Source organism: Zeus faber (assembly GCF_960531495.2).
Source record: "Zeus faber genome assembly, chromosome: 10".
Lineage (NCBI taxonomy): Eukaryota > Metazoa > Chordata > Actinopteri > Zeiformes > Zeidae > Zeus > Zeus faber.
Genome location: NC_137199.1, coordinates 2,129,790 through 2,152,673, shown reverse-complemented (window position 1 = coordinate 2,152,673; position 22,884 = coordinate 2,129,790). Strand labels below are relative to the sequence as shown.

The 22,884-nt window shown below is 41.2% G+C and overlaps 1 protein-coding gene across 2 annotated transcripts; it reads right to left on the bottom strand.

The window, feature by feature from the left end:
• Window positions 1-417: 417 nt before the first annotated feature.
• magt1 (magnesium transporter 1) lies at window positions 418-14,949 on the bottom strand. 2 transcript variants are annotated; one of them, XM_080007971.1, is made up of 10 exons: window positions 14,847-14,949; window positions 11,819-11,988; window positions 10,874-10,991; window positions 4,857-4,997; window positions 4,467-4,607; window positions 4,197-4,286; window positions 3,960-4,023; window positions 3,213-3,287; window positions 1,798-1,888; window positions 418-956 (listed from the first exon to the last, which is right to left on the bottom strand). In XM_080007971.1, exons 2-10 carry the CDS (start codon window positions 11,956-11,958, stop codon window positions 941-943), a joined length of 876 nt encoding a protein of 291 aa, XP_079864097.1. In that variant the 5' UTR covers window positions 11,959-11,988; window positions 14,847-14,949; the 3' UTR covers window positions 418-940. The 2 variants fall into 2 exon arrangements, with proteins under 2 accessions (XP_079864097.1, XP_079864096.1); XM_080007970.1 differs by lacking the exon at window positions 14,847-14,949 and adding an exon at window positions 14,165-14,289.
• Between the last annotated feature and the right edge of the window lie 7,935 nt (window positions 14,950-22,884).

The window sequence follows — 22,884 nt, the reverse complement described above, 5'->3', positions numbered from 1 at the left end:
CAGAAATATCACAAATGTAGCATTTTCTAGCACTCAAAACGAGTCTGTCTACAGATATGCATCCACTTCTGTATTATAAAAAAAGTTTAATGTTTTTCCAGAATTGCGTGGTTGCATCCCAACATCAGTGCACCTTTTTAAAATCCAGGGCTTTAAACAATAGTGTTGAATGTGTTATTTGCACGCGTGGAGTGCGGTTAGAGGAATGCTTCGTTTTTATAAGATGCTAGATGTATCTTCAATAAATCTGCTATTGCAATGTGTTCCTCTAATTTCACAGGAGCTAGGCTAGATGATTCCCTCAAGTGTAGTGTATAAATGCCCAATCTTTAAATGTGAAGATGACACCATATAGAAGTCTGACCACGTTACTTCACTGCACCAGTTGTGCCGAAGAAAAGACAATGGGCGTAGAAAGGCAATCACCGCACTTTAATGACTTTTTTAACCTGAGAACAAATCTTACACATTAAACAAAAAATTTCATGAATATTTAAAAGCACTTGGGAATCACTGCATTTGATTATTCAGGAGTTGTCTACTGTACAAGCTAGCTTGATCCAAAATGAATTAACTTGCTGCTGCTGCTTCGTCGGCCACAGACCATGGCTGAGGTAGAACGGCAAACACCATCGTAGTTTTAATCGTTGAGGGAAAATTAACAAACTGAGCTTCCATAAAGCTCAAATCAGGCAGTCCTGGTGTCCTTTCTATTTAAACTGAACATTTAGACATTTGACATGTGGGTTATCGTCGATGCTTGCCGTCTCATTAATAAACTGCTGCTCAAGCGTCTGTTCAACAGGTGATGCGGACCCTTGTCCAAGGCATCAGCGCTTAGCTGACGAAGATGTGGTAGACTTCCTTGGTGAGGACGCTTAAGGCACTTGAAGGCAACCTCTGGTCAATAACTTCTCACTTCCCATGATGGTCGGTCCACTTAACTCATGAGGAAGCTGTGACAAAAAGAGAAGACTTACTTGCAGTGCCCTTAAAAATTGCTCTTGATTTTTCAACCCAACCCACTTAGTCAAATGTTTGCTCCGATCACTTACAACCATGTTCAACGTTGTACGATTGAGAAACTTACTGCTTAAAGATTCTCACTTCACAAATATAGGACTTTGTTTTTAAGAATCATGTAAAATCTCCTTTTCCAAAATTGGAAGCGCTCAATAAAGACAGTCTGGGTATACAAAAAAAAAAGCAAACGCAAACCATTTACCTTTATTTTAAAATCAGGTTCTTGCGGTTTAATGGATTATTTTGCAGTTCCACAAATTGGATCTCTTGTGAAGGTACTGTGGCAATTGCAAGAGGCACTTCTAAATAAAATGTGAAATTACAGTTCTTCAATTTTTATATATTTAAGCAGTGAGAAGCTGCTGCAGCAGGAGCAGAAAGTTGCTCAATACTATAGTGGGATGTGGGGACCAAATGGCAACCAACATTTCAATTGTAAGTCGCTTTGGATAAAAGCGTCTGCTAAATGACTAAATGTAATGTAAATGTAATGTAATGTAACATTTGAATGTGTCCTGGGTTGAAAAATTGCAAATTTATAAAATTCCATGATTTAATTGTGCAGAATTATTTCAACAACTATTTGCCTAACACACACTCCTCCCCCCAAATACACACACTCCTCCCCCCAAATACACACACTCCTCCTCCCAAATACACACACTCCTCCTCCCAAATACACACACTCCTCCTCCCAAATACACACACACACACACACACACACACACACACACACACACACACACACACACACACACACACACACACACCTACCTATAGGGGTATCCATGGTACTTTGCTCTAAATATGGACAGCAGCCAACTGAAGAAAAGCATCACCAGACCGATGCCCGCTACACACATTACTGACATGATGGGCAGAGAAACACATAAATAACTTCAGGATGTTCAACTTTCTTTTCACTTCCCACTACATTCCTCTGCCCTTCCACTCTTGAAAATGTGTCGTTATATGTTTAAATCTTCCGATTTGTGTCAGTTTAAGCCCCTGGGAGTTACTCAATTAGTGTCTTTTCTTTTTGTCTCCCTTCTTATAAATGAAACATGGCCTGTGTTTGCAGTTACTACTGTGTGAAAACTTTTGTGGGAAGTGTCTATTGCTGTAGTTGTTTTTGTTGTAACTTTGTATCCCCTGGAAGTGGCAGGAATTTATAAGTTTGTGTTTTTTGGAATTTACAAGTTTGTGTTTTTTGGAATTTACAAGTTTGTGTAATTTGTATAGTTCTTTCTCTTTCACTCATGAAGGACAGAATGGAAACCGCTGGCTTCCCTTAGCACCCGGTAGTCAAACAACTATCCATTTCCACCTAAGTATCTGTTAAGTTAAATACAAAAATGGTCACAAATGAAAGATACACTACATGGCCAAAAGTATGTGGATACCCTAACACCACATCCATGTCTTTGTTGAACATTTAATTTCAAAACCATGGGCATTTATATCAAGTTGGCCCTCCCTTTGCTGCTATTACCGCCTCTAGATTTTGTAACATGGCTGCAGGAATTTGCTCCCATTCTGACACAATAAGCGCATCAGTGAGGTCAGGCACTGATGTTGGGCAATAGGGCCTGGCTTGCAGTCAGTGTTCCAAATCATCCCAAAGGTGTTCAATGGGGTTCAGGTCTGGGCTCTGAACAGGCCAGTCAAGTTCTTCCACACCAGAGTCAGTAAACCATTTATTAATGGACCTCAGTTTGTCCATAGAGGCATTGCCATGCTGAAACAGAAAAGGGCCCTCCCCAAACCGTATCCTGTAGCATTAACAGTTCCCTTCACTAGAATAAAGGGGCCTAGCCCAAACCATGAAAAACAGCCCTGTACCATCACTCCTCCACCACCAAACTTTACTGTTGGCACAATGCATTCAGACAGGTAGCATTCTCTTGAGCTGTTGCTGCTCCTCGATGTTTGCACTTCACACTAACAGAAGTTACAGTCTGTTACCTTATAGGTGACAGACTGGGCAGGTCTAGCGGGGCAGAAATTTGATTAACTAATTTGTTGGAAAGGTGGCTATTAGAAGGGGTGTCCACATACTTTTGGTTTATTTAGTGTACGTTTTACTCATATCTCATCTTAAAACATTCTGAATCCGTAGAAAATAAGAAGTCCATTGGAAATGTGTACAGAATCTGAAGAAAACTGGGTGTGTGCATGTAAATACATACTCTTCCTCTTTCCTATGTCCATGTCTGAGGTAGCAGCCTCACAAAGCAGCACCATTCCCATTGTTACAGCAGCATCTCAGACAAAGGTTAAAGATTACAACATTAGCAACCGCTATACTAATCAAGCAACATCTATCCCTAGAAAAATAAACCTTTGAAAATGAGGACTACTTTTTCCTAATTTCAATTGGTTTTTAAATTAGAATTGGATATGGTTAATTTTTGAGATCAGACATATGCAGCGCAGCTTCCAAGTCTTTGGACATTAACAGACATTTGGTTATTCCGTTCCTGAAACTCTTGCTCATTGGATTCAGAAGTTATGGTGTCTGGACTGAAAACAGAAACATCTCGGCCGATATCGACTGCTCTTAAAACTAATTTAATGAAACTTCTCCAAGCAATGGTAGTATGATATCAAGTGTACTGCTAAAAGGAAGACTTATTTTGGGACCAAAGCGTGCAATGTTCTTGCCAGAACCAAGTCAACCACCGGACCTGAATCCAATGGGATATACAGTACATTTGACCTGTACACAAGAGTGGAGGCAAAAAGCTCAGAAACAATGGGATGGCAGCAAGACGGCTGCTATTTAGACCTGCAGTTTGTATTTAAACATTATTAGGTATTGTTACATATGCAACTCTATCTAGCTGGAGTACAAAACCCCCAAGGAAAAACGAGATGTGTTAACTGTCCAAACACTCTGGGACTGCCATGGAGTCAATGTGACATTTGAAGGATACTGAAGAGCAGAACGATGTGGGTCTCTGCTACAAATTGAGCCTGACTGCTGCCATGGATGTAGCTCTAAAAAAAAAAAAAGAATTGAAGAAGTTACAAACGATGGGATATTACAGACTTGTGAGGACACTGCTTGTTTGTTGCTGTACCAACACAGGATTTCAGAGCCTTTAAAAGGTGCCTCTCCTTTCTTTCCTTCAGACAATGTACGAAAAACCTCCGACAAGCATGTGGCTCACCACTTGTCCAGTGTTGGGGTTCTTGTGGGCGTACGGGGGTCCTCGGATATGGTTCCACATCTGGCCCGAAGTCATAATCAGCACGAAGCACTGAAATAGAGAAACATGCTCGCATTTGTTTCCACACAGCGACTGGTCTGCACTGTGCAGAGTCTCAGTCACACAGGGAATCCCATTTGAGTGAGTGAGTAGAGTGTGCTACAGATAAGATTATGTATAAAATGCAAGTGAAAAAAACAACAACTGAGTGAGTGTGTTGGTTTCTCTCACCAGTGCAGTGAAGGCCCAAACATTCTTATTGAAAAGAAACTCCAGGTTGTTTCGGCGCAGGTATGCCAATCCGCCAATTGCAGCCAAGAGAAATCCCAGCAGAAGTGGCCCAGCATAGTTGGGGGGACGAATGACACGGATCTGAAATAAGAATTTGCATCAATACATGGACACTTTATATTTGAGTTTGAGAAGAAGCAAACAATTTGAATACTCTCATATTTAATTCAAGATGTATTAATACAATTAAAAGTATTTTAATATTTTTTGCTGAACTGATTTGATACAATTCAGACTTTTTTAATGACCCTTGAGTAGGACAGTGCTACATTTGTCTGTCATGAAGTAACGTGTCGTAATGACACTTTGTACAGTTGTGCTCACACTTACGTGTACATCTGTTCTGTCGGCCACCCATCTTGCCAACTGCTCAGCTGCAAAGCCCCTGACCTGTAGCTCATAGTTATCCGACTTCCGAGGTTTTCCTTTGGACGGGAAATGGAGGAAGGTCGGAGCAGAATTCATATTTAACTGAAAAGTGGAGATGGATAATGGTAAGGTGTCTATACAAGCGATGCTTATGTATATAAATACATGTACTGTGTACACAAATATAGAGACATTGAAAGGTACATACAGTTTACACTGCAACGTGTATACCAGAATTTTCCATTTCTTAACAAAAGGGTTACAAGGGATGACACTGAAATTTCAAAGTTGAGATAGTAAAACTATTAATTTTGTTGGCATAGTTGAAGCAGTCACAACAAGGCAACCCAGTTCTATCCTTTGTGAGTACTTCTGTTCATCTTGATTTCAGTAGTGTCCAAAAGTCTGATTCCGCTATAAAGGATTTATAGTGGAATCTCTGTTAAGGCTTGTCTGGGCAACCCATGCACCTTCCGCAGCCTTTCACAGAGGTTGTGGCGTTAGCCCAGGCTGCACCTCCGGCTCTGGGGGCGGCCCGAACACCAAGTCGACTGAGGTACAGAGTTTGTGTTCAAACATAAGCGCTGTGGGAGTGTAGAGAGTAACACTGAGTCCCGACAGAAGCGGGCCTAGGACTCCTGCTGCCAGAGAATGGACTTTGGACTCGGGACCCAGGTGTGGGTCTACTCTCCGGAGAGAAAGAAGGGCTTCTCCCCCAAGCTGTTGAGCCCCAGGGCTCGCCCTTGCACTGTGCTGGAACAGCTGTTGGACATGGTGTACAGCGGGGGTGCCCAATAGGTCAACCACGATCGACTGGTAGATCGCAAAGGTAGTTGTGGGTAGATTGCACGCTATTCAAAATAACTTTTTTTTTTTCAACTGATCTGACCAACATGTTGAATGAACTTGATTTAGAGCTGCAAGGAATAGACAAGAAAAAGATGCTTTCAAACAAAAAATGCAACTTCTGTCCTCAAAGCTGCAGCGCCATGATTTGGGGAACTTTCAAAACCTCGCATCAGAGCTGGAGACCCAAGGGAAGTCTGGTAGGGGTGCGTGGAGTGCCCCAAAGGGCACGCGCAACTTGACAGTGCGCGCTACACAGAGCAGATTGAAAATTGTCTGTCAGACTTTGACAAACACAGACTTTGCTTTACTCGAGCCAATCGTGACATTTATGTGCTGCCAATTTAGGGAAGATATTGAGGTCGAGTCACTCGCATCAAAAATTGCAACACTATTTCACCTGTACCGTCTGCAGAGGACGAAAGGTTGACACTACAGTCTGACATTCAGCTGAAGTCCAGGGCTCATGGACAGTTTTGGAACTTAGAGAGGAAAAGTACCCAAACATGAGGAAATGTGCTACCGCCTTGACTGCATTATTCAGCTCTACTTATTTATGCGCGTCAGCCTTTCACCACATGAAGGTTATTAAGTCCAAATACTATTCCACCATGACGGATGATCATTTGGAAGCCTGCTTGAGGCTGGCTACCGGCAGCTACTGTCTGGACTATTCAACCCTGGCCGACTCCATTCAGTGCAAGTCATCAGAGTAAGGTAGTGACCATAAATGTATTTAATTGTATTGCGCCATAAGGGTTCATACAGTGATGCACGCCAACATATATTGTATATACATTACTCCAAAAAAATTAGGTATATTTGGCTTTCGGGTGAAATTTCAGGATGAACCTAAAATGCACTATAACCTTTACAGGTGAACTTAATTTGACCTTCTCTAAACTTTTGAATGCACATGTCCAACTGTTCAATGTTTCAGTACTTTTTGCACAACTTGCTGTTCTCTAACAAGGAGCTCAGCGGCAAAATTCACAACAGGTGTTTGATCCATGAATCGACCAATACATTTCCTGGTTCAATTAGAATTGGTATTTAAACAGTCCTCTTCATCACGCTGTTCACATTTTGACATCATGAGACCAAGACGACACCTAACAACTGATCAACAGTACCTCGCCATTGCGAGGCTTCAAACAGGATGTTCTCGGAGGGAAGTGGCCACTGAGCTTAGAGTGTCACAGAGTGTCATCAGCAGGTTGCAACAGAGATAGAGAGAGACTGGAGGAGTCACAGAAAGGCATAGAAGTGGACGTCTTTGGCCACATCCCACACTGATGATGTTGGAGACATCAAGGAGAGATTGTTGGCTTTTGTTTCAATAAATTGTTTGAGATGAGGAAATCACCATTGCATGCTTCTACTTAAATGCCCTACTTTCATGTTATATCACTGTAGTATGAACTTTTTACATTTTCTGTAAATTTCACCCGAAAGCCAAATATCCCTAACTTTTTGTGAGTAGTGTATAAAGAAAACTCAGTATATAAATAAACCAATATATTTAGCATTTTTTAATGCAGGTGGATCATTTTGACCTGGTCATTTTAAAAGTAGCTCGCAAGCCGAAAAAGTGTGGGCACCCCTGGTGTACAGGTAACCCCGTAACGGTCCCCCGCTCGTTTTCATGGGGACTTCTGCAAACAAGTATTATTGCAATATATCAATATATCTTCCAACCACTAGTTTCGGCAGTGAGCATCTTGTTAGGGAACAACGGAAACAATGCGAGAGGCGAAGAAGTCATCCGGCTTCACGCTTTGAATACGGAAATGATCTTTGAATACGGAAATTATCTTTTCCATCGCTTATTTTTGGCATTTACACACAACTGACATATTGCGCCATAGCAGCAGGTTATCACAAATATGTTTGAGAGTCCTTCAAGGTAAGTTTGTGTTGCAAAGTGCGGCGAAATTTGACTATTTTGGTTAGAGTAGTAAGTGTAATTCTGACGGGAGCCCGCTTTGCAGAAGTCCCAATGAAAACAAGTGCCGGACCGTTACGGGGCAAGTGTACAGGGTGCAGCTGGTCAAGTGGAACCGGGTGGTGTCCCTCCGTCGTGACCAGCTCGCTCCCTACCGGCCACTACCTCCAACTGAGGAGGTATCAGGAGCTGAGGACCAGCTCTAAGTAACCACTCCTGGTCCTACCACTGTTGCACCGCTGCCCCCTCTCTCCCTGGCTCTGGATCTGAAATAACGACGCCCCATTAACTTGCATTTAAGGATTGGAAATGTGGCATTATGAAATAAAAGACCCTAATATGAAGTCTTTTGAAAAATGTCCTTTATAAAATAAAAATGAATTTATTTATTGAACTATATTTACTCATTTGTATATTTATTGCTTCATTATTTATTTCAGGATTTCATAGACATGTATTTATTTTATATTGACTCAAATGACATTCCATAAAAGTGGATCTCTTTTCTTTTATACCATTTCATTGCTCAAGATTGCTGTGAAATTCAGAGGTTTGTTATTGTGTTCATGGTTTCATTCTTGATGCTCCTGTATTCTCAGTGGACACTACTTTAACAAAACCATTATTTTTCCATTTTAAAGCTGACCTTCCACAGCATATTTTACAACATGTTAGTACGTTATGCATGTTTTGAAAGCAGGGGAAAAAAATCATTGTGGTAAAAACAGCACCAATGTTGAACATTTCAAGATATGTCAACCATAATTTAGCAACACCTTGATAAGTCAACAAGCAATAAATTATATTTAGAACTCTCACTTGAACTTGATGAAATTTCAGCTTGAATTACATGCAATTTGAGTACACTGTGGATTGTGTTCGAGTGCTTGCATTCACATTTACATTAGAATTGGGAGGGTTAGCCCTAACCCTAAGCCTCAGGAAGGTCTTCAACTGCAGCCTGAAGGACACCGATTCCATCAAGGCCACCAGCACTGATCTGGAGAGCTGGATTAGAGCGGTGGACAAGTCTGGCTTCACGGGAAGATTCAAGGCATGGGTCTACCAGCATGGGATCCTCCCAAGAATCCTCTGGCCCCTGCTCATTTATGAAGTTCCCATGACTGTGGTGAAGAGCTTCGAGTGCAAGGTGAGCAGCTACCTGCGTAGATGGCTGGGGTTGCCATGCAGCCTGAGTAGCATCGGGTTGTACGGATACAGCAATAAGCTCAGACTCCCATTCAAGTTCAAGTTCAAGTTCAAGAGATTATTTGTCACATACATATACATACGTTCATACATATATGCAGTGAAATGTCATGACACCCGGTGATTACGCACAATAAGCTCTATAAATACTAAAAAATACCAAAATGTGCGTAATCGACACAAGGTGCTCGCGCAGGCAGCCGCAAGGGGAGGCGCCACAATCGCGATTCTGGGTCCTATAATTATATAATAGAATTAATTGACTGTTGTATTAAATATACATTTAAATCCTCCTAAAAGTAATTTTAAATAGCATTACATTATTTAATCTTACAACCAGACAGAGAATGCAGTGCAAGGAAAACATACTCGAAGAAAACACAATTCAAACTATGAATAACGGAGGAGTTCACTGTGGCACGGGTGCGAGAACACCTGCAGTACACCGGATCAAGAGACAACAAAGTGTCCCACCCAGGGATTGTCGGGAGGACGGGAAGGAAGTGGAGGGCGGGAGAGGCAGTCCAGCAGGCAGGAGATGGAGCACAAGGCCCTTCTTGGGAATGTGGCATAGGGTAGAGCCGGACTCGGGAGCTCAACATCATCCGGATATGACACTGCCAGTGGGAAGGAGAGGCGGAAGCTGGTACAGGAGGTGGTGTGATCTTCAGTTGAGGAAGAGCAACGGACCGATGGCGATAAGCGCTGGCGATGCGACAACAGGGTGCATAGCTGAAGTGGGAACAGCCGATGAAGCGGAATGTCACCTGGCAGGACATCTGGAAGTGGAACCCCCAGAGGATTAGGTTCTTGATCCAGGGGGTCTACGATGTCTGCCCCAGTCTATCTAACCTTTTAACGTTGGGCAAAGTAGAAACACCAGCATGTCCCCTTTGTTCCAAAACAGGTACCCTCAAGCACATCCTGAGTAGTTGCTCCAAGGCACTGAGCGAAGGACGCCATCGCTGGAGACACGACCAGGTCCTCAAGTCCATCACTGAGGCAATCAGTAAGCGGATCAGCGACAGCAGATACAGCCACGCTACAGCCAGGAGGGTTGAGATGTCAAGGCAAGAGAGAAGCCAAGGAGCAGACCCAGGAACTGTTGTGCTGCTATCCACAGCACGAGACTGGGTAATGACAGTTGACCTCGAGAGGCAGCTGAAAATTCCATCACACATCACCCAGACTGTGTTGAGACCAGACATTATCTTGGTCTCAGAGGCCACAAGACAGCTCATCTTACTGGAACTGACAGTGCCCTGGGAAGAGCGAATGGAGGAAGCACAAGAGAGGAAGAGAGCCAAGTACCAGGAGCTGGTGGAGGACTGCTGCAGGAGTGGTTGGAGGACCAGGTGCATGCCAGTCGAAGTGGGAAGTCGGGGGTTTGCAAGCCATTACCTCAGCAATGGTCTATGGAGTGCTGAGCATTACAGGCTTAAGAGGAAAAAAGCCATCAACAACTGGAGACAGCAGAAAAGGCGTCTAGATGGCTGTGGCTAAAAAGGGGTGACCAGTGGGGTCAGTAGCATGCCGCTTGGACACAGGCCGGGGCTTGATCAACCTTGGTTTGGGTCACCTGGACGAGGGTGTCTGTTGCAAGACCCGAGACACCCAATGACTGAATACAGAATACAGAATACAGAATACAACACTGATGATCTCTGTCCAAGTTTGAGCATCAGATAATTTATTAAAAACAGCAAACACCTTGGTAAGTCAACAAGCAATAAATTCAATTTAGAAACTCTCACTTAAACTTGATGAAATTTCAGCTTGAATTACATGCAATTTGAGTACACTGTGGATTGTGTTCGAGTGCTTGCATTCACATTCACATTAGAATTGGGAGGACCTCTGTTGGAAAGGCGTTTCCTGCGAAGGTTGTGTTCGAGGAAATCATGTCATGCAAGTTTGGAGAGTTCTTAAGTCCAGCCTTAATTGAGCTAGGAATTATCATAGGACACAAAATTCTCACCATCTGGAAGACGTCGGATCCTTCGTCAAAGTCAACGGACGCAAAGAAAACTTTGTTTGTGAAGGCAGAGGAGTAACGCCAAGAATTGGCCAAGACGTTGAACTCCTCGTCAGCTTGTCTAAAAACATACAAAATACATTGTTACCATTGATATTATAGGAGAGAATATTATTGCCTTTGAAGTAAAATCAAATGTATTCAAACCTCGCTGATCCAAACGTAGTGGTCAACTGCTCATATGATTATTTCTGGTGGAGTTTAAAGTGGTAATCTGTAATATTATTTTGCTAAAGAAATCCCATATTTGATATGTGGTACAGCCACACCTGTCCTGGGTCTAGGTAATTGGGGCTAGGATCAGTGTGGCTGTATACCTGTCGCTCGTTGGTTGGTCTAACGAGCAACAAGTAAAACTCCCATCCCCCCCACACACACACTCAGGAGAGGGGCCCTTGTCATGACATGCTGTCCATCTGCTCCGGGGCTTGTTCTATCAAGTCCCTTGTCTACAATTAACTTCTGTTTTCTCAACCTCATTGTCTGTGTCTCTGTGCCAGAGAGCCCTGAATACAGTGCTTGGGTGGTGTGTGGTAGGCGAAACTGTTACATGGTACTTTTCGTTTAGCTGGCCCCTTTTAGGAAACAGTCATTCAATGTATTCACATTATGCATGTGCTCCTATGCTGTTTACATTTTGGTGGGGGGGGCCACCCTTCCCTGCTCAATAATGAACAGACCCAGCCCATGCAATGAATCTGATAAACCGGCATAGCTAGTTGAGGTCGAGCAACTGTCAATATGGCTGAACATTCACAAAAAAGAAAAGCACTACCTCAAGTCAAGTGATAAACTTAGATGTTGGAGAAAAACCATTTCAGTCTCACCAGAATGAGGTGAGACCGAAATGTACTTTTTTTTTTTTTTCTAACTGCGACCACTTCTCACCTGCAGACCCCACACTGTCTCTGTGGCTGCAGGGCAGTGAACATGATGACCACTGAGTAGTTCCGGGGAGGGGCCTTGACAAAGCGACGGAACTTGTCTCCATTCAGCCTGATGACAGAGCGCTTGGAGGCCCAATCCATCAGATGACCCACCTTCTCTGACAGCAAGGTCTAAGAGAGACAATAAAGGCTAATGGTGACAAGGTTGAATAAATCTGTTTGCTTATTTTTAATTTATTTATTTATTTAACAGGGACAGCTGGAAAAGCAGCCCGGGGCTGTGGTGTTTCATTGGCTACCTCTGATTAGGTATATTCAGGATTAATCTGTTTGGTATTCTAGCATAATATAATATAATATAATAATAGCCTAGTATACATTGTTAGAATCTGCCCATTATGCAAATTATCCTTATTAAAAAATTTTCTTCAGTATCTTTTATTTGACCTTGCTCTATTGAATGGATGAGTTTGAAATGAAGGAATAAACAAATAAACATATCCAAATGAAAATAGAATAGAACATTTATTTGAGAATTAACGTTTTACCAAATCAGAAGAAACTTGGCTGCATGCACTCTTCCTTCCCATCCTCCTTCCTTGCTCCCTTCCTTCCCTCCCTCCCATCCTTCCTTACGCCATTCTTCTCTGCCCCTTCCTTTTTTCATTCCATTGTCCCCTCGTTCCCTCCCCTCCTTTGTTTCTCCCTTCCTTCCTTCCACCCCTCCTCCACCCTTCTTCCCTCTTGCATTACCTCACTCCTTCCTTCCATTATTTCTTCCCTCCCTCACTCCCTTTCGCTACTCCCTTTCTTCCTTCTTCTTTTTGACAGCAGTTCCCGATTCCATATCATGAATTAGTAATGCTAACAAAAAATAAACCTGCTAATCTAGTGTTTATGTAAATGAAATAAAAATCACAATATGCAAAGGCCAAACCCCTGAACAGTGTTTTGGAAAAGTTTGGAGGCCATCGGAGGAAAGGTGTGCAATGCAAATCCAAACATATACTCAAATGGACTGTCGTTCAATTATAGTTCAATTTAACAACAACACATCATCAAAGTGTGTCTTCAACTTGACTATAGCAGCAACTTTGTCAAAATTCCAAAAGACTGCAATACTCCTAATAAGAAAATGTAATTAACAAGAGGAAACAGACTTTTGCCATGCAAGTTGGAACATGACAAACTGGAGCCGATCCAAATGATTCCTGACATGATAGTAAGTGGAAAAACATGCAAATACTAATAAAGTAAAACACACAACATGTGTCAGATTATAAACCCTGCAATGAATTGTACATCCAATAACCAAATGTGGAAACCATCCAGCCCTATGCATTTGAGTCAAGTACACGGTTAGCCTTTACCTCACATGCATGTGAATATAGACTTCAATATATACTGTATATGTATTTATCTGCATTATAATAATCATTAATCAGTATCTTTATATTCATCCATATCATTGCATACAAAAAAACGAGGTACTTTGTTGCATACTTTACATACATACATGTTTTGATAATGGATACTTTTTGCTTGTAAGAATTTTACTTTTCTTGCATATATTTCTAATGATTTTGATTGTGTTTATTTTTCTCTTCCTACTTTTGCGTGCTTGCATGACTGTCGAATTATTTTCAGTTGAGATATTATAGTTCCGCAAAAATTAGATTTGAAGACTGATTATTACAGAAAAAAATAATGCAACGGTGCAAATTGGTTAACATTCCAGAAGGAATATTTTATTGGAGTTATTATGCATTAATTCGTATAGTTAACTGTATTGTTTATTTGTGCACTGGAATTTGCATCATAACACCCAATAACAACAAAACGCGCATCAGTGGAAAAAAATAATTCTGTGAATTGCATACATTTTTAGTGGAACCGTGGGATTGTCATTAACAGGAACGGAAGGTTCGGGCAGTATATAAAAAAATAAAAAATAAAAAACCATTACAAAAAATACATTTAAGACGTTGAAGTATCAACTGCGCCTGAAAAACAGTATACACACTAATGCAAATATTTTGTTAAAAACTCCAGCGAAAAACATCTGCAACTTTTGCGGTGTTTAATCACCAATTCGACTGAAGCTAATGTTGGCTTTTACAACGTCAGACGATGAGTAACAGTGATTTTGAATGCGGAATTTTACGGCCACGTAAAATATTCCAAGAGAGTTGGGGCTCGATTACTTGCTTTTGAATAATAAGCGTAAATACGGTTTCTAAACCTTGCAACGTTAGCTTAGCCTAAAAGTAACTAGCTTTAAACTTTTAAAGCTAGTCACTGATTTCAGAACGTGCTCGCCGTGCGAGTGAAATCACGGGACGGCTACCTCCTTCTTCTTCTGTGCGTCTGAGGGCATCTTGTGGATCATAAACAGTAAAAGTAACGAAGCTAAAAGTTTAGGGAACATGGTTCTTCTGGAGAGACGCCGCGTCGAACAAGACAAGGCGGTGGTGGTGGTGGAAGACTCTGGAACGATTCGTTCGGCGCGAAACAATTACTTTAAATGATTCGTGTCACTTGTCACTCCGGCAAAAGAGTGGGAGAGCGAGTGACTCGAACAAAATATAAATCTACGTCCAAGACCAGAACGGCCAAGGTATTTGGAATAATTCATATTTAATGTGTCTGATTTATACACGTGAATTATTTTTATGATTCACACTTTACATTTCCCCGACAAAATAAATGTTTTGGCCGAATAAATAAATGCGGTAGAATGAATGATTCTTGCGAACATTCCGTTTACAACTCAGAGCCAACGACTCTTCTTACTCGCTCACACCAGAAGCGAAACGCAGCGGTAAAGCGGCCGGAAGTCATTCATTTCCAGTGGGCGGCGGCAGCGATGGAGAAGCGAAGCAGCGCGATCCCGGAGACCAGGCGATGGAAGAACGTTTAATGGGTTTCCACCTTTTGCTAATCAGCTGCGACGCGAAACAGCGATAATGCATTTCAGCTGGTCCGCCCGCTTAAAATAACACAACAAACCAGTGACATTGGTTTCCTACCAAAGCTGTTGTTCGTCCCGAAATGGAGGGGAAGCGTCTTGCTGAGGTAGCCGCTTTACCCGCGCTGTACGACGGGACTGTTCATCGTCGTGGAAGAAGTTTTGAGAGGTAGTTGGGATCCCGGACGAGGTTGATTACATGATGCACTGAAGTCAAAATGTTAAAGTCCAAGTTCGATCTTTGTTGAAGTTAAGCTCTCGTGAAGACTGTCCCTGTACGCCATAGAGTTTGATTAAAACATTTGCTATGTACAGTATGATGTCATAGCACAAATCACATGGTCAGAACGCATAGGAATATTTTTGAGGTTAATCTGAAAATGGAAATACACATATATAAGACGAGATATATATATATATATATATATATACACACACACACACACACACACACACACACACACTATGGATAATTATAAATTGTATTTTCTTGACTACTGACTACATTTACACGCTCACACGTCCTCATAGACAGAAGGTTGTAATGTTCCTTGTTTTGTTTTTGTTATCATTAGTTGAAGACTGCAAGAAAGGGACAGAAATTGTTGCCAATGTTGCATAAATTAATATATTATGTTATATAAACAAATCTAAATGATTATAAAAAATAACCGTATCACTTCAAAATGAATATATTTTCAAACAACATCTAAATAAATGAATGCAGGTATGTATACATGAAGCGACGAGTTGAACAGGAACGCCCACAAGCGACAGCGATCGCTTCTTGAAGCTAGAAGCGATCGCTCTTCGCCGATCGATGTGAGCGTACGGTAAACGTTCACTGAAAGTCCTCCCTCGCACACCATGCAGTAGAGTAGTCAGTCCAGAAAACTGAACGAATCGTTTTTCTGAGTGACGTCAAGAACCGCCTCTGGAAAAGATTCGAACCTTTCACCGCTACAGCGCCGTGTGTGTGTACACACACACACACACACACACACACACACACACGTATGTATGTATGTATGTATATATGTATATATGTGTGTGTTTTGAAATACTGAGTTTCAATGTGAAATAAAATGAATTAAATGCAGCAGTATTGTAAAAATGGCTATTATAAAATATATGTAATTAGGATTTGAATGTGTTCGTGCAATGTTTACAATTTTATGACGAATGAATTAATTATTAATTTATATATTTCCGTATTATTATTGCCGTATTTTTTTTTTTATTATTTTTTTAAATTGTTTAGCCCTTGATACTCTGCTACACTATCTTCACATTGACCACTAGGGGAAGCCTGTTAATCCCAAAATAATACAAGAACAAATGACTTTATCAGAACATGGGATTAAAAGAAAAATCCATGTTTCCACAAAAAAATTCCACCTAAAAATGTTGGCATACAACCTCAAGACATCACCCATAATGTTTCAGAACATTCTGATGTGTCATTTCAAAATAAAGGACCTGACTATTATGGTACAGAATGAAAACCGCCATTTGGTGTACAGAAATTAGACAATCCTCAGATTGAGATGAAAATAAAACTCCAATTCAAAGAGATTTCCACCCGACCTTGCCAGGGTTGGGCCAATCACAACCGGTCATCTAATATATTGCGGGTTTGAGACTGATAATGCAGAGGAGAGCCAATGACGCATCTTACCAAGATGGCTGCCACTGACGTGGAATGGTCTGTTGAATCATTTATCGTCGTTGAGGCACCTTACCAAGATGGCTGCCGCTTATGTGGAACGGTCTTCCCGCTATTGCGACAGTATTAAACGAACTGGACGGTATATTTTCTCTAAAAAGCTTTTGTTGATAGGAAAGATGTGTTTGCTGTACTTCCGACAGGACCTGGTAAAAATTTTCCAACTCACTCACTCAGCGCTACGTCATACATTTTGTTGCTCTGATTGGTGGTGGGTCTATCCAATTGCGTACACAGACATTTTGTTCTGCACCCGTTGGCAACGCCCCTTGAAGATTGAAAATGAACTGAGCGATTACAGACTAATAAGCATTTGCGAATTGGTCTGGCGATGCCAAACTAGAGGATTGCCAGTTTACAGAAAATAATAAATGGATACATACATTCCTCAAGCAATGTATTATAAAGAGGTTTTTTTTAAATCCTAATCTGAATATGGCCTAATTCATATAATGGTAATATGGTCTATATCGTACTTCCAAGGTCTTTTAATTTTGAAATCCCAAATCAGAATGTTGAGAAATTGAATGAGTACAGTAATACCTTGGTTCAGTGTATTGTCCATCTGACATAGAATTATTCTGTAGAGACATGGAGTTTTCTTTTCATCTTAATCTAAATCTGTCTTTATTTCTATTCACTGTATGGTTGTTATGCCATATCATACTTTGAAGGTCATTTAATTTGAATTGCCACGACAGAATGTTCTAATACTTGGGTGATACATGGGCGATGTGTTGAGGTTGTAGAATATCCATCTGAAGTGGAATTAGTCAGTGGAAATGTGGGGTTTTTGATTTAATTGTAATCTGAAGATGAATTTGTATACACTCTATGGCTGTATTCATTCCATAGCCTTTTTGGAAGGCCTTTTATTGAGAAATTCCACATCAGAATATTTGAGGTTGTGTACCAACATTCTTAAGTGGAATTGTTTTGTGGAAACGTGCAGTTTTCTTCTTATTGAATATTAATATGGAGTTTGTCCGATCTTTGAAACACAATATGGCTATATTCATTCTGTAGCATGCTTTGTTTTTAGAAATTCCACATCAGAATGTTCTGAAACCTTATAGGTGATCTCATGAGGTTGTGGTTGTGTACTATTCATCTGAAGTGAAATTATTCTGTGTGAGCTTGAAGATTTATTTTTATTGGAGCTAAAAATTTCCCTTTATTTGTATTCTTTGTCATACTTTTAATGCCTCTAATTTTGAAATTTCATATCAAAATGCTATTTTTTTTTTTTTTTACAAGGTAATCCTCACTTAACGACCGAGTTCCGTTCCTACAACCAGGTCGTTAAGAAAACTGGTCGATAAGCGAGGACCCGTGTTATTTCACGGTAAGGGGCGATTGCGAACGCTAGTGTAGTGAATACTGACAGACTGCGGGAACGAAACTGAGACTGAGAACGGTGATGCACGACGAGATGCTTGACGCTGAGACGCCACGCACGCAGCGCACACTCTGCGGTATTGTACACACAAAAAAAAAATATATATATATATATATATATACATATACACACACACACACACACACATACATACATACATACATACATACATACATACATACATACACACATACATACACATACATATGGACGCGGGACCCAGTCTGGATCCGGACCACCATTTGAGAAACCACCTCCTATCCTGTCTTCAGAACTGCAGACGGCTTCGCGTGTCACAAATAAGAGTAATCCACATATAGGAAATATAAATGAAATGAAAATGGAAAGGCTCTACTTAAAAGTTCAGAACTGTAATAGTATGACAATAGCTACCTCAAACCATTTTCTCCGGATTTGGGCGACCTGGTGAATTGAAGAATGTTATTTTTCTTCGGTCTTTTGTCACGGAAGGTAAGTAAATACCTTTAGATTCCCCTACCACATCGTAGTTGACGTTGATTGTGGGTTAAAACGTGGATTGTGGATGAAATTAGGTTAATTTAAATAAATTAAAATAATTCAAGGTCTGGTGACAGCATTTTTCTTTCTTTCAGTTTCCTTAAAAACACTAAACAGTCAAATTGACCACATTGAGTAACATTTCGCGACATTTAGTACCGTATCTAAAGTGTATTTTTCATTTCACGGGGTGTATAAATTGTTTCCCCTGCATTTTATGTTTCTTTCTTAGGTTTCTTTCAAAATGCGGATCATGAATTGGTGTGGTTTTCTTTACGCCATCGCACTGCCACTCATCTCATCTGAAACCAGAGGTAAAACCCAGTGTGTGTGTGTGTGTGTGTGCGTGCGTGCGTGTGTTCATTGGGAGGATGGTGATTAGTCAATTCATTTTATAGACTAATATAATCTATGCCCAAGCATGTTTTTAAAAGAGACAGTGAAACATTTTGAGAAAATTATTTTATAAGATTTCGCACTTAAAAATAAAATCTTGTAATGGATTATTGGATTGTAATGGATCTTTTTGTTATAGTCTTTAAAAAAACAGTCCACAGAACTTCATATTTACAAATTAAGGAAAAACATGATGGAATATCTTCCCTTAAGAGTAGAACGCACCAAAAGTCCACTACTCCCTTTAAAAAAAAAGTTACTTCTTTTGCTCAACTCCCTAGAAAAATTTTTTGGTTGTTTTTTATAATTGAGAAAGTTCAAGACATATTTCCCCCAAAACTAGTAGTTAATTGTTCGAGTTGAGTCAGTTTATCTCAAATGGGAAAAAAACATTGTTATGATCTTAAACGTTTCTAAATTATGATAATCATGCCCCATACTTGTGACAAACAACGGAGCGAAATTCATACATCGCGTTGAAGTTCTTTTTCTGAATCCCGCTGTACCCCCCTTTCTGCTACATCGGAATGTTCTGTAATTTTACTCCTCCAGAAAAACACTGATGCTTTTCTTCATTTTTTTCCTCCCTCCCCTTTTCCTGCTTTTGCCACTTTCCTGGATCGAAACCAATGCACCAGGTGAAACGTTAAAGTGTCTGTGTGTGTGTGTGTGGGGGGCGGTTATATTTATTCATATCACCCTTATTTCTAAATATACGGGTTCAGCTCTGATGGAAATAAGTCATCACCCTTTTACATGGGGATTAATGACTGCCAGAATGTTTAATATTTTCACTGGCAATTTATTACATTATGATAAAAAATATTTGTTTTTTATCTATAGTTTGGTAGCTGCTTAGATATTTAGGAGTGCTATTTCAGAATTTTCTTTGTTTCATGAAACAAGTAACTCACAATCGAATCGATCCGATCGAATTATTGCCAATCGTCTCAAACTCAAAACGCCAAAGTCTGGGAAAGAAAATCCTCCCATCTTTAGTGAGCTCTGTGACACAGACAGCCATTGTGCATAAAATAAAAAAAGCACAATATTCCCATCTAAGCTACACTGCCCACTTTATACAAACATATACAAACTCAAATCCTCAAGCCTCCCCCAACCCCCCCTTCTCTTTCCCTCTGGGTCAAGTTCAGTTTACTGAAATGCTTGGAAACGCGGCCGTGATTCATTCCACCTCAAATCTCAAGCTCCACATAACGGACGACTGTATCCATCAGTTTGCCCACAGGAGGGTGTTGTGCATGTTTGCTCGGCAGCTCTGAATGGAACTTTTTGATCAACCCAAGGAGGTAGGTTGGCTCAGGGGTCCATGTGGTGGAATATTTTACACTAAAAGCGACCTGCATCGCTTGAGCTGGCTTTTCCTTGGGTTGAGAGAAGCGACTCTTGTACTCTGTTTCACTGAAACCACGCTGCAGTTAAGGGTTCAGCTGTCTTGCTGAGGAAAAAATATAGAAAATTCTGCTTCTCTCTTCATGTGAACTTCTATAACAATAAATTTTCCCCCTCTTTTAAGAAATATTTTTAAACCAACATTTTGAAGTATTATTTTCCTTAGTGTATATCTTTTGCTCTATTTCCTGCAGTGTACATACAAATCGCTGAATCTCAGCAGGTGTCAAACCAGGAACAGGTGTCAAACCATCTTCCCATCAAATTCGCACTGATAACTGTTATTGGAAATTATTGTTATTGGAAGATTTTAATTTAAAACATTTTAATTGTCTTTCACACTATAGGCTGAACTTTTATACATACATACATACATACATACATACACACTCATTTAATAACAAAACTAGGACAAATATTTAGAATATAATGTTAAATACATATTAAAAATTTGCACATTAAAAGCATAACAATAATGAAAATACAGTTAATTAATCACATGGTATCTTGAAAAAAATGGTGGGTCATCTGTTTTTGCAATGTTGGCAGGAACAGTGCAAAAGGTTGTGGGGTGCCGGCCTTAAACGTGGTACACACTAAAAGATAATAAAGCTGATTTCGACCGCGAACCCTCACAATCATGAACAAAGTCCTGATTTTTTTTTTGATGGTTCTAAAGATTATCGTGCCAGATTACCCTTTGGTGTGAGGGATGTTACGAGTTTGTTACTATCTGCTTGGAAGTCCATCCTTGTGGCACTGATCGCAAATCGCAAGTATATAACATGTTCAAGACGATATTACGATATCCTTTACTGCGGGGGGTACACTGAGGGCGGCTGAGGACACGGTCCGTGGGTTGTCACATGGGAAAGGCCAATAGCAAATTGTGAGCCAAGCTGACTGAAACGGAAGAAGTCATAAACACAACAGCAGTCATGGCGGCAAATGTGAACGCTGCAAAGCATAAAGTAACATGTACAGTCCATGCTCACGCAGTCTCTATGACTTCATCCATTGTTTCTTTTTTTCCTTTTGGATTTTCTGTAAAATATAGTGCAAGAAATAGTATGGACAGTTCAAGGTTGTCGCCTGCTATGTTTATTTACTCAAAGGTCACGTTTGATTTTGCACAATTTCTGGTTTTGAGAGTCGGGACTCTGGTAATCTTGCACCAGTACAAAGAAGCAAGTGCTTACGAAAGGGAGGGCATTAAAGATCTGACCAGTGGACTTTGAGAACAACTGCACACTCTGAGAAGGGCCGAAAGGTCCCAGAAACTGAGGAAGGAGAAGGAAGTCAAGCGAGCCCAATTCATCAAGGGCACATTCAGGTACATCAAAGATCTGTTGGGTGAAGCAAGATCAGGGAGGCTGACCAGCCCTAAGAAAGCAGTGGAGGAGTTCCTTAAAGAGAGCCACAGCGACATTCTCAGGGGCCAGGCTCTAAGTGCACACCCAAAAGTTGGCAGGACTGAACCTCTGGATGAAGAGCTTGACACCTGTGAGCCAGCATGGAGAGAAGTCCAAGACATTGTACGGAAAGCCCAATCAGCATCTGCCCCAGGACCAAGTGGTATACCTTGTAAAGTATATAAGAGATGCCCAATACTAATCCACAGGTTATGGAAACTTTTGCGCAGGGTGTGGACCAAAGGCATCATTCCATCATCCTGGAGAAGAGCCAAGGGCTGCTTCGTACTAAAAGAACTTGACTCCGCCGAAATTGGCCAGTTCCGAACAATTTCTCTCCTGAGTGTCGAAGCCAAGATCTTCTCTGTCCTTGCCAAAAGGATGACCAACTACATGGTGAAGAACAAGTTAATCGACACAGCAGTCCAGAAGGGTGCATCCCTGGCTTCTCTGGGTGCCTGGAACGCATTGGTGTTCTCAACCAGCTAATCTGCGAGGCAAAGAAAAGCAAAGGCAACCTGACAGCAGTCTGGCTCGACCTGGCCAATGCATATGGATCAATCCCCCACAACCTCATCACTACAGCTATGGAGCAGTACCGTATCCCCAATCACATCAGGGGAATGATCACCAACTACTTTGGAGGATTCAAGTTACGGTTCAAAGTTGCCCATTTCACAACCGAGTGGCAGGACTTGGAAAAGGGAATCATATCGGAATCCCACCAAGCTTCACGTCAGTAGGGCTATACATCTAGTCTGGGCAGCTACGGCTACCCCTCTCATCAGTGGTGAAAGAGTTTAAGATGGCCAAGTGCAGGGCTGTAATGATATTCAGAGACTCCGGCAATGAGAAGGTCAGAAGCGTACGCGTCACTACAAGATCAGGACGTAAGTGGGCAGCTGACTCCTCAGAAACACAAGCAGAGAGCATGTTGAAAGTGAAGGGCATCATTGGAAATCCATGCACTGGAAGACAAGGACTCTGAACCACCCATTTCCAGCAATAGGAGAAAGCGGACCCAAGGCAAAGGAGAGAACTTATCCAAGCCGAGGTTAGGCACCTGGAGGAGGAAAGGCAAAGGTCCAGAGCTTTGGAACTTGAATCACAAGGAGACTGGAGCCTTTCCGTATTTCTTTCCTGCTCCGATCAGTGTATGACACTCTCCCAACACCGACAAACCTGCACAGGTGAGGGTTGAGGGAGGACTGTGCAAGCTATGTGGAGAGAGAAG

Coding starts and splice junctions, on each gene's coding strand:
- magt1 (XM_080007970.1), bottom strand. CDS start 14,245: ATGTTCCCTAAACTTTTAGCTTCGTTACTTTTACTGTTTATGATCCAC. Junction 10,992..11,818: donor AGACAGTGTGGGGTCTGCAG/GTGAGAAGTGGT, acceptor GTATGTTTTTAG/ACAAGCTGACGAGGAGTTCA. Junction 4,024..4,196: donor ACCCCAACACTGGACAAGTG/GTGAGCCACATG, acceptor TTTTTTTTTTAG/AGCTACATCCATGGCAGCAG.